The following is a 13,909-nucleotide window of genomic DNA, read 5'->3' as shown; positions in this document are numbered from 1 at the left end:
GTCTCCCCTTAGGCATTCAAGACCCACATGCAGTTTTCTACCATAGGCCCATGTGGAGCAGGGACCAGCCAAGTATTTGTTGCTGGCTTTTTTTTTAAATACCTCTTCCTTACATTCCTACTGCTCCAGGCTTCCAGAATGCTGAGGCTGCTTCATCTACCCTGCCCCCAGCCTGCTCATTGGCTATTGGAGGTCAGCGCACTATGCTTCACACCATCATGTTGCCTGAAGGCAATGGAACCGAGCCCTTTTTTCTGGGTCCACATCATCCATACCTTTGCAACAGCAGTTGCCTCTCTGTGACAGGATCTGTGATTTAAAGGAAGATTTATTTGTGTGTACATGTGTGCCTGTGTCTTGAAAATGAATGGTGCCCTTGGGGGCCAAAGCAGAGTGTGTGATCCCCTTGTAGCTGGAATTCCAGGCAGTTATGACCAACCTACCCAAGATGGGTGCTTGGCTTCAAACCCCAATCCTCACCCAACTGTGGTGGCACTCACCTTTAATCCCAGCACTTAAGAGGCAGAGGCAGTCGGATCTGTGAGTTTGAGACCAGCCTGGTCTACAAGAGCTAGTTCCAGACAGACTCCAAAGCTACACAGGGAAACCCTGTCTCCAAAAACAAAATCAGCAAGGTAGGGTGTTCCCTTGGTACATACAGCTAAAGAACTGTTGGGCTTGAATTTAAACTCACCAACACTCTCATATACTGACCCTTACAGGAACCCTGGCAGGAGGCTGTGGCCCAGAAAGACATGGAGATTACCAAAAGCCACTCATTAAGTTAAAAGATTGAGACAGGTGGCACACACCTTTAATCCCAGCACTTGGGAGGCAGAGGCAGGCAGATCTCGGTGAGTTCCAGATCAGCCTCCAAAGCCACAGAGAAACTCTGTCTTGAAACCCCCACACGCCCCCCAAAAAGCCTGGGACAGAGGTTAGGGCAAGACTCCTAGAACAATGTTTTTTGTTGTTTTTTGTTTTGCAAGACAGGGTTTCTCTGTGTAGCTTTGGAGCCTATCCTGGCACTTGCTCTGGAGACCAGGCTGCCCTCGAACTCACAGAGATCTGCCTGCCTCTACCTCCCGAGTGCTGGGATTAAAGGTGTGCGCCACCAATGCCCGGCTTGAGCAATGTTTTTTTCCTAGCCAAGACCACAGTGCTTCTTCATGTGATTTAAAAAATGGAGGGTGCTGAAGAAATGGCTCAACAATTGAGAGCACTGGGTTCAATTCTCAACACTCACCAGGCAGCTCACAACCATTTGTAACTCCAGTTGAAGAGATCCAATGCTTCCTTGTGTACCACAACACCCATTCACTGTAATTAATGGTTTAAAGGTAATGTCTATCAGGCTTATGTGTTGAAATCAGAATTCTTTGGAAGTTAATGAAAACTCCAAATGGTGGAGTCTTCCAGGGTTTGCATGGGGCTTGGACATGGTCTCAACCACCAAGACCAGGAGGTTAATAAGGAACAAAAGTGGGGTCTCATGAACAATCTGCATTTATTTACTGATAACTGTAGTCATAGACTTCAAACACAGCAGAAGCTAGAGTCTGTTTGTAGGGTGGAGCCGCCGCTTGCTTGTACAGTTGGTCCATGAAGAGTAACTTCAAACTCATCCTCTGGCAGGCCCAGCTCCAGGCAAACAGGTGACAGGTGGAAGCCCTCCTTCTGGCCATTGGCACAAGGGATTATTCCTTATTCTCATAGTTGTGCTTTATGTGTTTCCATAGCTTCTGCATTGGAAATACAACAGTTAATTATAACTTTTGCCCTCACACTTTACAACTATGTTTGTTGTCCAAAGTAAAGACTATTGAGAAATCAGTGTCAAACCCTGATTAAAAATGTACAACTATGCTGGTGGGTGGTGGCACACGCCTTTGATTCCAGCACTGAGGCACCAAAGGCAGACGGATCTCTGAATTTGAGGCCAGCCTGGTCTACAGAAAGAGTTCCACAGACACAAATATGGTGCAGACATACAAGCAGGCAAACATACCTATGAAATTGAAACAATAAAATTTAAAAACAAATAAACCAAAAAAGAGGAAGAAGAGGAGGAGAAAACAACCAGTAGAGAAGCTGGGCAGTGGTGGTGCTCGCCTTTAATCCCAGCACCTGGGAGGCAGATACAGGTGGATCTCTGAGTTCAAGGCCAGCTTGGTCTACAAAGCCAATTCTAGGAAAGTCAGTGCTACACAGAGAAACACTGTGTCGAAAAACAAACAAAAAAGAAAACCAGTGGGGTAACAGACTGGCCTTCTGTACCATGCCTTTCCCAGTACAGCCACAATCTAATGACATAAAACATGCACAGAATCTGGAACGGTTAAATCAAAAAGGACTCATTATTTCCTACTTTATGTTCCCACGTTGTCTAAGACATGCAGTGAATGCCATCTTTCAATGGTATCCTCTATGAACGTGGCACCTCATCGGTATCCCAAGAGGTAGTCATTACTGTGATCTTCACTCAACTTAGTGCCACGGTTAAGTGGAAAGAAAGTTCCGGTATTCCCAGCCAGGGCTCGAGATTTCATAGCCTCTGCTTTTAACCATCAAAACAAAGCTGCCTGAGTGGGAGGCCTTGGGAACTAAACATCAATTTTACAAAGTCAACCACATTGTCTACGGACACATACTTTTAATGGCTGTCCTGCTGCCCTTGAAACCATAAGGGAGGCAGGGGTTTGAGTTCCAACCCACTTGCAACCCACCGACTTAGGGACCTCTAAGGCCTCAGGCGTTAGGTTTTGTAAACGATTATGTGGGAATGTGGGCATACGGATACTCCCAACCCCTGCAATGTGGGGTCAATGTGAGATTTAGGACTCACACCAGGTGAGTCTGAAGGTATAGCCTCAAGACAACGATCTCAGAACCCCGGTCCTGTAAGGGAAGACTTGAGTTTCGTCCTCCCTCCCTTTTTCCCTCCCTTCCCCCCAGTCACCCTTCAGGCGGGCCCAAGGTCAGCACGGCCCAGGCCCTCACCCCCTGGTTGATGTGCTCGTAGATCGCGTCTGCGCCCTGATCGAAGGCGCGCTCGAAGAAAAGGGCGCCTACTACGACGGTGAGGGCGAAGGTGGAAGTCCTGCGGAACAGCAGTGAGTACAGACGCGCAGTAATCGTCGGTGCCATGTTTCCCCGCTACTGAACTGACGCCACTGAGTCTGCGTAGAGACCGACTTTTCGCTCCAACCAAAAGTTTCGATGCGCACTGCTTTATGGGAATTGTAGTTCTGAAATTCTGTATTTCAGAGTTGACGTTTTTGAACCACACAGAAATTAATAGTGTGCTTTGGATATAAGATCCTTAAGATGTTGACATTCACATAGCCAAAGTTTGGCAAAATTTATTACCCAGTTTTTCTCCTCAATTATTTCTTGCTGTTTGACCTTTTGAACTACAACTCCCAAAAGCCCTTTGGCTTTCCCATCGTCCCCCGCGCTGTCTCGCCTTAGCGATCAGTCTTCTCGTATACCTTAGGAAGGACTACGAATCCCAGCGAACAGAGCGCGACTCGAGGCCACAAGAGGAGGAGCCCGGAGCCGTCCAGCCACGGAGCCAGGTACCTTGGGCTAGACGTCCTGGGCCGAGCTGTAGGCTACTTCTCTGCCCAGAATAACGAGCTCTTCGTTCTAAATCCGCGCTGTCAGCATTTTCTGGCATGGGGAGTGGATAGAGAGGCGAGGGCACCTGGGCTTTCGTGGCTTCATCTCGCCCCTCTGTCTTCTGTGAACCTGTACTCCGGGTGTAGGTTTGGGGGTGGCAAACGTCGGGTCCTAGAGGTCTAACCCTTCAGCCACGCCTCAAGAGAAAAAGGTGGCTTTGCCTTTGGTTCCTGTCCTCCAGCTCGTAGGCTCTGAAGCCTGGCCTCAAAGGCAGGCCACCTGGTTGTAAAAGGCACCCTACAGATGCTTATCTGAGGATTCCCCTGTCGGTTTTGAGCTGGTCCCCAGTAGATGAAAGGTCCCAGCTCTCATGGAGAGCTCGGGCTATTGTGTGGGTAATGGATAGGCCTAATGGAGAGCGCTTCTGGAAATTAGGACTTTGTAGGAGAGAAAATTGAATGCTTGGACAGGTTGGTGGTGCTCTTTAAGTCTGGGTAGTCACTTAACGGAGGATTTAGTATGTAGTAGTAGGGTAAACAGGACAATGTTTGTGCAAAGTTTTAGAGGCAGTTGCGTGCTTGAGAAAGTGTAGACTGGACTCTGAGTAGGTGACCTGAATCATTTTTCTAGTCTGGCCTTGTAACCTGTGGTAAGGAGGCCTTTATTTTTTTCCTAATTGCACTAGGGAGTCACTAAGGATTTTAAACTGGAATGTGACATCTTATTTACATTTTAATGTTATCTTTCTGGCTTCTGGGTAGAAAATAGACTGAAGAGGGGTTATTACAGAGGAAGGTGACTTAAAAGTAGAATGGATTAGAATAATCATCAGATTTGAGATGCATTTTGGGAGATAGGATAGACCCAGCAAGCTAGCAGATATGTGCAAAAAAAGGGGAACTAAAAGCTAGGCTCAAGTCGGACAGTGGTGGCACACGCCTTTAATCCCAGCATTTGGGAGGTAGAGGCAGGCGGATCTCAGTGAGTTCAAGACCAGCCTAGTTTACAGAGCAAGTTCCGGACAGCCAGAGCCGTTGATTAGAGAAACCCTGTCTCAAATAAAATAAAATAAAATCTGAGTTTGATTGTTCAGACCTTTAGTCCCAGCACTCTGGATTATGGATTCCAGGACAGCCAGGGCTACACAGACAAATCCTGTCCTGAAAAACAAAAACAAACAAAAGAAGAAAGAATTAGCATCTAGGGGTAAATCAAAGTTTGACCTCAGAGACTAAATGATGTTTTGTTTGTTTTGAGACAAGTTTTCACACTTGGTCTGGCTGGCCTGAAACCAGCTACGTATAGACTAGCCTGACTCTGAACTCCTAGTGATCCTCCTGTTTCTGTCTCTGTCTCTGGAAGGCTGAAATTATATGCACTACCACGCCTGGCCTGTAAATTGTATGTGTGTTTAAAGATTTGCTTTTTGTTATGGTAAACGATGCATATATATATATATATATATATATATATATATATATATATTGAATGGGTTAATATGTGCTCCTGAATGGCAGTGCCCATAGGAGAGGGTATCAGATCCCTTGAAACTGGTGGTGTGTGACTTGGGTCCTCTGTTAGAGTAGCACATGCTTTTAACATGCTCTCCAGCTCTGTAAATTGTGTTTCATGTGAGTTGTTCCTTAGATATGAAGTGGAAACATCTAGGGCAAATGGGGCTGCTGATTCTGAAATCTAGAGGACTTCTCTGAGACTGGAGAAAGGCTGAGACAAGCACAGGACTGTAATCCCAATTCTTGGGAGGTGGGGCAGGAGGAGCAGAAGTTCATAGTGTTTGAGGCCAGCCTGGATTACATTAGACTCTTTCTCTAAATGAATTAATTAATTAGATTAAACCAAAGGCTGATCTCTAGGCCTAGCTCTCCTTCTGACTCTATGTGACCTTGATCAGACCTGACTATCTACTTTATATAACCTGTAAAAAGCAACAATAAAGGCTGTTAGGAACTAGAAGGGAAAGTGGACAACATTGAGGATGTGCTCTGGGTATTTGCTGTTTGCAAAGCATCCTGGTAACTCCTGGCAGGAAGTTATGAGCCTGCAGGGAAAAACTACTTAGGTTCTGCTGATCACCTGCAAGATACCTACAACAAATGTGGTTGATTGCAAGTTCAGAGGATGGGAAATCATTTTATGTGGGATAGCTAGGGTGGCTACAGGGAGTTAAAGGTGTGCCTTATTTATTTAATCTTAAAGTGTTATTTTTAAGCATTATTTTTATCTTGCATGTGTGAATGTTTTACCTGAATGTATATGTGTATGAGCACCACACTTATGTTTTGGATCCCTTAGAACTGGAATTATGGCCGGGCGTTGGTGGTGCACGCCTTTAATCCCAGCACTCCGGAGGCAGAGGCAGGTGGATCTCTGTGAGTTCCAGGCCAGCCTGGTCTCCAGAGCGAGTGCCAGGATAGGCTCCAAAACTACACAGAGAAACCCTGTCTCAAAAAACCAAAAAAACAAACAAACAAACAAACAAAAAAAACAGGAATTATGGACAGTTGTGACCTGCCATGTGGGTACTGGAGACTGAATTCAGTTTCTCTGCAAGAGAAACAAATGTGTTTAACTACTGAGCCATCATCTAAGCCTCCATATTATAATTATTTTGGGAGCAGAGAGACAGGCTTTTTCTGTGTAGCAGTCCTGGAACTCACTCTGTAGACCAGGCTGACTTGAAACTCACAGAGATCTACCTGCCTCTGCCTCCCAAGTGCTAGGATTGAAGGTGTGTACCATTATGCCCAACCTTAATTTTATTTTCATTTTTTAGGTGACTGGAGAGATGGCTCATTGGTCAAGAGCACTGGCTCCATATGGCAATTGACAGCTGTCTGTAACCTCAGTTCCAAGCAACCCAACACCCTCACTCAGACAAAACACCAATGCACATAAAATAAAAAATAAAAAATAAAGAAAATAAAACTATTTTTTTTTCAGTTTTTGGTCCATTTTTTGCTGCTGCTGTTATTGTTTTTTGAGACAGGGTTTCTCTCTGTAGCTTTGGATCCTATCCTGGAACTCACTCTAGATCAGGCTGGCCTTGAACTCACAGAGATCCTCCTGCCTCCGCCTCCCAAGTGCTGGGATTAAAGGCATGCATGCGCCACCACCGCCCAGAAAAAAATTTTAATTTTTTTCTAAATAATTTAATTGTTGAGTTCAAGGCCAAATGTATGTATGTATGTATGTATGTATATGTTGAGGCAGGTATAGTGGTGCTTAGCTGTAATTCCAGCACTCTGGGAGGCTAAGTCAGAAATTTTGAGAGTTTGAAGCCAGCCCTAGGCGATGAAGTGAGACTGTCTCAGTGGGGGAAAAAAAAATCTTCAATTTCTACACAAAAATTTAGAGAGATAAGGAAAACAACCTTAACTTTTTTTCTGATTAATGTTTGAACTCAAGTTGAACAAACTAAATTCCTCTAGACACTCAGCTCTACTTACAGTTTAATTACATTCCCTCAAACATTTAACTCTATTTATAATTTCAATATATTTGATTTTCTTTTTAAGTACTTGGGATGCATAACCTAACAAGCTCAATTTCCCCAAGGATACTTAGTTACTAGCAAATTTAATTAATTAAGTTTATACTGAATTTAAATTTCTTACAAACAATTCAATACTTTTTAAAATTGATTGTGCAGAGGGATGGAATTCATAAACACATTTCTATACAAACTCATTATGTACTTTGGCTCTCTCCTATTATTTCCAAACATTCCCACTCATAGTTCTGCTTCTACTTTCGAATCTTATATGCATTTATGATTTTTATGTATCTGTATAAAACCTAGGATCTACAGATGGAATATGATAATTGTTTTTCTGAGTCTGACTCACTTCCCTTAATATGATGTTCTACAGTTGTATCCATTTCCCATAAATGACATAATTTTGTTCTTTATGGCTAGGTAAAATACCATTGTGTATGTATGTCCCATTTCCTTAGTCCATTTGCCTGTTGATGGACACCTAGGCTGAACCCATAATCTGGCTGTTATGAACACGTGCAGGTGTCTGTGCTGTGTTGATGATCTGAGTCCTTCAGGTATTACCCAAGAGTGGTCTGGCTGAGTGCATGTTAGCTGTATGTTAGTTTTTTGAGGAGCCATCATACTGATTTCCACAGTGCTGCACTAATAAACACTCCCACAGGACGTGTATGGAAAGGGTTCTGTATCCTGAAGTGTCCTCTCCAGCATTTGTTGTTTTCTAATGATAGCTGTTCTGAAGGGATGAGATCTGACTGTCTTGGAACTCGATATGTAGACCAAACTGGCCTTGAACTCACAGTGATCTGCCTTGTTCAGCCTCCTGAGTGCTGGGATTAAAAGCATGCACCACTACACCTAGCTTACTATTTTTTTAATTGAAATTTTTTTTCTTAGAATATGTATACATGTTTTTGTTTGTTTGTTTGTTTGTTTTGAGACAGGATTTCTCTTGGTAGCCCTGGCTGACCTGGAACTCACTCCATAGAAGACTCTGACCTCAAACCATATAGTATATATTGATCAAGTTTTGAGCCTCTCCCAATTCCTCCCAGATTCTCCTCTACCTCCCTACCTACTACACAACTTTATGTCTCTGTCTCTGTCTCTGTCTCTGTCTCTGTCTCTCTCTCTCTCTCTCTCTCTCTCTCTCTTTATAGTTCAGTACTTTTTAAAAACTTAGAACAGGACAAAAAATTACTGGGTGTTAACTCAGTCGGTGGAGTGCTTGCTTAATACAAACAAGGTCTTGGGTTTGATCTTCAGCATGGTGTAACCTGAGAGTGTGTGATATGCACTTAACCAGTAATCCCAGCACTAGGAAGGTAAAGGCAGGGGGATCAGAAGTTCAAGGTCATCCCCAACTGTATAAAGCGGTTGAGAGCAGTTTGAAGTAGCTCAACCCAACATATACACTCACACACTAGGCTCTATGCCTCACATGACAGAAGAATGTAGAGGAAGAGGAAGTGAACCCTAAAATGACATTTTTTAGCACCTTGGTACATTATAACACATAGAGTTTCTAATCATTTACTGCTAATCTCTCAACCTAAAACCAGAAATCTAATATTGATTTCTGAGCTAACGTCTTAGCTACCTGTTATATTAACTCTATGTAGCTTTGGAGCCTGTCATGGAACTCAGTCTGTGGACCAGGCTAGCCTTGAACTCAGGTAGATCTGCCTACCTCTGCCTCCCAAATGCTGGGATTAAAGGCTTGTGCTACCACTGCCAGCCTTAATTTTTTTTTTTTTTTTAATGCTAGGAATTCTTTCAGGCCAGGCAATGGTGGCACTTTCCAGATCTGCTAAGTCAGAATTTCTGAGACTTGGCCCAGGAAACGTTTTGGACAGGGAGAGTAGTAAGTGTAGAACCCAGAGCCACACTGTCCTAGCCAAGTGCTTTCCTATTGCCCCCACTCTGCCCCAGGAGGCTATTTCTATTTCTCTTTTGTTCTCTTTCTGTCTCTCTGTCTCTCTGTCTCTCTGTCTCTCTCTCTCTCTCTCTCTCTGTGTGTGTGTGTGTGTGTGAGAGAGAGAGAGAGAGAGAGAGAGGGAGAGGGAGAGAGAGAGAGAGAGAGAGAGAGAGAGAGAGAGAGAGAGCATGCCAAGGCAAGCTATGGAGGCCAGAGGCTAGCTTTGTGGAGTTTGTTCTCTCTCCCATCTTATGGGTTCTTGTTGAAGTCAGGTCATCAGGCTTTTATGAAATAACCTTTACCCAGAGAACCATCTCACCAGCCCAAGACTTCATTTTCAACAAGGTTGTTAAGTAGGAGCCATAGACATTTTGAGTAGGGCTGATTTTAGGAGGGTTGGGATGGTGCAAGATGCAGAAGGCCAGGCAGCAGAGGGGCCTTGGCTACAAGAGAGAAAAGTAAGGTCTGGCTTGAGCAGCACACCATTGATGACAGGAGGAGGAAGAGGCAGGCATGGTTTGGAGCCCGGTATTTAGTTCAGGAGCCTCCTTCAGACTATTTTTATCACTCCTGTTTGGAAACTCAGGCCTCCTGAGACCTGTAACCACCTGATGAGAAACTGTCTGTAGCTTGTGATCTGGAGCCCAGAACCAGGTACAGCCAACCTTCACCAGGGGTTGGTAGGCCAGACTGGTTAGAACCAGGTTTTTTCTTGGTGCTTACCCAACAGGAGCTGAAAGAAATATTTATTCTGTCCTTTTCAATTTCCACACATGCTGATTTATCCAGGTGAACAAAGTCCTTGGAACCATCTATGGCAGCCTCCTAAGGGGGAAAGAGTAGAATTTATCCATGTCTGGCAGATCTAAACCCAGAGCTTCACATGAGCCAAATAAATGTTCTACTACTGAGCCACTTCTCAGTGTGTGTGAGTAAGAGTGTGTGTGCGCACACCACATATGTGCTTGGTGCAGGTGGAGGTCAAAAGAGGACACTGAATCCCCTGGACGTGGAGATAGGGATTGTTGTGTCTCTCACAACATGTGGGTGTTGGGAACTCAACACTGGTTCTCTGCAAGAGCAGCAATGAGTGCTCTCTAAATGACTGACCCTTCTCTCTAGTCCCTTTTTGGGGCAGGGTCTTACTATGTAGCCATGACTGGCCTAGACCAGACAGCAATGTAGATCAGTCTGGGCTCAAACTCACAAAGGTCTGCCTGTACCTCCAGTGTGCTAGGATTAAAAACATGAGACCCCCACAATCTGTTCAGTCCCCACTTTTTGAAGGGAATATTTTTGGTTTTAGATGTTTTCAAACAATCTACACTGAATAGAAAAATGTGGGGCTGGAAAGACGGCTCAGTGGTTAAGAACACTGGCTGTTCTTCCAGAGGACCCTGGTTCAATTCTCAGCACCACATGGCGGCTCACAACTGTCTGTAAGCCCAGTTCTAGGGGATCTGATACCTTCACACTGATGCACATAAAATAAAGTTAAACAAATTTTGAAAAAAAATAGAGTAGAAAAATGCAAAGTGAAAAATAAAACACATGTAATTCCTGAGCCAGGGATAACCACAGTAAATATTCTATGTCTGCTGTAGTCTCTCTATATGTGTGTAGTGGAGGAGAATTTTATTTTATTTTTTAAGATTTACTTAGCTGGGCATGCCTTTAATCCCAGCATTCAGGAGGCAGATGTCGGTGGATCTCTGTGAATTCAAGGCCAGCCTGGTCTACAGAGCAAGTTCCAGGACAGCCAGAACTACACAGAGAACTCCTGTCTCAAAAAACAAAAACAAACAAAGATTTATTTTTATGTCCGTTGGTGTTTTGCTTGCATGAATGTCTGTGTGAAAGTGTCAGATCCCTTGCAACTGGAGTTACAGACAGCTGCAAGTTGCCATGTGGGTGCTGGGAATTGAACCTGGGTCCTCTTGAAGAATAGCCAGTGCTCTTAACTGCTGAGCCATCTTTCCGAAGGAAAATTCTTTTGCCTTGAGAAATGCTCTCCTGTTGTGTATGGTTGTGATGATAAACTGTTTTCCACTTAACATTGAGAACAGTTGTCCAAGAATTTCCACCTACCTACCTACCTACCTACCTATCTTGAGACAAGGTTTGTGTGTTCTGGGCTGGCCTCAAATTCATTATGTAACCAAGGTCAGTTTTGAACTGATTCTCTTGTCTCCATCTACTGTGGCTGGGATCACTACACCTAGGGTTTTTAGGATTTTTTGTTTGTTTGTGTGTTTGTGTGTGTGAGGTGGTCTTGCTGTTGCTCAAGGTGGCCTTAAACTGCTGGGATCAAGTAACCCTTCTACCTCAGCCACCTGGCAAATAGTTTAGCAACTGAGGTAGCAACCATTGAACTGTGGCTCACACCCTGTTCCTGCTACTTCCAATAGTGGTCTCTAATGTTCAGGGACCAAAATGAGGGTTGTGGTAGAGCTGACACATCAGGCAGTGTGAACTATGCCGTGGGGTGGGAGCTCCCACCCCACCCTACACAGAACTATGAGCAGCTTGCTCAGCATGTAGCTAGCTAGCACTGGGTACCACCAGCTGTTCTTGGTGATGTACAGTTAGATTTTAGTATCTGGATCAGCTACATTGCAGTAACAAAATGCCTGGGAAGCCAGATGTGTCTAACACCTTTAATTCCAGCACTCGGGAGTCAGAGGCTCACAGATCTCTGTGAGTTATAGGCCAGTCAGGGCTATATTGTGAGGACCTGTCTCAAAACAAATACCATCAGGCGGGGCAGTGGTGGCACACCCCTTAAATCCTAGCACTCAGAAGGCAGAGGCAGAGCAAGTTCTAGGACAGACCCCAAAGCTACAGAGAAACCCTGTCTTGAAAACCCAACCAACCAACCAAACAAGCAAAAAATCCTACAACCAAAAGTGCTTCAGATTTTCTTTCTTTTTTTATTTATTTAACTTTATTTTATGTGCATTGGTATGAAAGTGTCAGATTCCCTGGATCTGGAGTTACAGATAGTTGGGAGCTGCCTTGTGGGTGCTGGGAGTTGAGCCTGGGTCCTCTGGAAGAGCAGTCAGTGCTCTTAACCCCTGAGTTATCTTTCCAGCCACCAGATTTCAGGTTTTCTTTTTCCTTTCTTTCTTTCTTTCTTTCTTTCTTTCTTTCTTTCTTTCTTTCTCTCTCTCTCTCTCTCTCTCTCTCTCTTTCTTTCTTTCTTTCTTTCTTTCTTTCTTTTGTTGTTTTTCGAGACAGGCTTTGGAGCCTGTCCTGGCACTCACTCTGTAGACCAGGTCGGCCTCGAACTCACAGAGATCCGCCTGCCTCTGCCTCCCGAGTGCTGGGACAGATTTCAGGTTTTCAATCTGAAGAGATGAGTTTGACTTTCTGAGCATCGTGAAGTTTTAGATTTTGAGCATTTGGGTTTTCACATTAGATTGTTCAGCCATGCCCTATGACTTTGTGGTCTCCTGTGTCTTTTACTTGGAGGAATTATCTATGGCATAAATCACCCATTGGGGTTCTGGGGCACCAAGCTTGTCACTTTGTACAATGGCAAATCTGTCAGCCAGCCCTAGCACGTGCCTAGTGGTCCTTGTGAGAGCAGGGCCTGGATGGTAAAGTACAAACTCCTGTCTGGGAGGAAGGAAACGTTCATCACGTGTGTGGCTGGTGAACAAATGAATAAATGAATGAGGAAATATGGTGCCTTCGGGTTGTGTGTGTGGGAAAAGGGGCTTCTGATGACATGGCTCAGGAATTTTTTGGGTTAGGGATTCTGTGTACCTGTGATTGTCACAGATTGTTAAGTGCTTTTTGTTGTTTTCATTCAGTTTTTTGTTTGTTTGATTGATTGATTTTTAGGTTTTAAGACAGGGTCTCTCTACATAGCTCATGCTGTCCTGGAATTCTCTATGAAGAGCAAGCTGGCCTTGAATTTACAGAGATCTGCCTGCCTCTACCTCCCCAGTTCTGGGATAAAAGGTGGGCACTACAACACCCAGCTGTTAGATGGTTTTTAAAATTCACTTATTCCACTGTATTAGTTGTCTTTGATGCATGACAAACTAACTACCCCACCCCCAATACTTGGGGACTTAAATCAATAAACTTTTTTTTTTTTTTTTGAGACAAGGTCTTACCCTGCCCTAGCTGGCTTGGAATTCAGTCAGGCTTTGAATTCCCAGAGATCCACTGCCTCCAGCATGTGCTACCAACAGACATTATCTTATGTTGATTTTGAGGGTCAGGAACTTGGTTGGGGCTTAGCTGGATGATTCTAGATGACCCTGTCAGCCAGGGTCATCTGAGATTGGCTTGGACTGGAAGGAGGCACTTAGGAGTGAACAGGTGGGATGTCAGATCTCAGACCCTGGCCATGTGGGCTTCACCATCAACACTGTCCACTGTGTAGTAGCTAGCTACTCACAGACTGACTGATTAGAGAAAGAGAGAGCCAAGTTAGAGGTTGAGTTATAACTTGTCCTTGGAAGTAGCATGACACTTCTTGGTCACATAGATAAACTCTGACACAGCTGAGAAGGGGCTGTACTAGTTGGGAAAGCTGGGAGGAAGTTCACTGGGATGTAGAGGCTGACCAATCCTTCCACAAATGGGCACTGAGTACCGTTGGTATGCCGAGCACCCAGCATGTGTGACTGGTCCTCAGAGGCATCTTGAAAACCATGTCATCGGCTCACTTCCCAGATGAAGTATGGAGGGAAATGCACAGCCACGGGCAGTGGGGCTGGAGTTCAGACCTGGGCTGAGGGGTTACAGGGCTTCTCAACTGGTGTTTCCTTTTGTGGTCATGGGACCAACAGACTGCTGTGGCCTGCTCCTGATACCTGCTGTGTGTTTCCAGCTTGGAG

General features: G+C 44.6%; 2 protein-coding genes across 2 annotated transcripts in view; one reads left to right on the top strand and one right to left on the bottom strand.

The window, feature by feature from the left end:
* Positions 1-1,488: 1,488 nt before the first annotated feature.
* Positions 1,489-3,187, bottom strand: LOC100774773 (cytochrome b-c1 complex subunit 9). The gene is made up of 2 exons (XM_027387339.2): positions 3,001-3,187; positions 1,489-1,742 (listed from the first exon to the last, which is right to left on the bottom strand). The coding sequence occupies exons 1-2, from the start codon at positions 3,145-3,147 to the stop codon at positions 1,698-1,700; spliced, it is 192 nt and encodes a 63-aa protein (XP_027243140.1). The 5' UTR covers positions 3,148-3,187; the 3' UTR covers positions 1,489-1,697.
* A 241-nt stretch (positions 3,188-3,428) lies between these two features.
* The window catches only part of Zmat5 (zinc finger matrin-type 5), a 28,983-nt gene continuing 18,502 nt past the window's right edge, over positions 3,429-13,909 (top strand). Inside the window, exon 1 of the mRNA XM_027387338.2 lies at positions 3,429-3,578. The gene's annotated coding sequence lies outside the window, so the exon portion shown is untranslated. The remainder of the gene's footprint in view (positions 3,579-13,909) is intronic.

This window comes from Cricetulus griseus, assembly GCF_003668045.3.
Source record: "Cricetulus griseus strain 17A/GY chromosome 1 unlocalized genomic scaffold, alternate assembly CriGri-PICRH-1.0 chr1_1, whole genome shotgun sequence".
In the NCBI taxonomy this organism is placed as follows: Eukaryota; Metazoa; Chordata; class Mammalia; order Rodentia; family Cricetidae; genus Cricetulus; species Cricetulus griseus.
The sequence above is the reverse complement of the archived record's forward strand: the minus strand, read 5'-3'. Positions and strand labels throughout refer to the sequence as shown.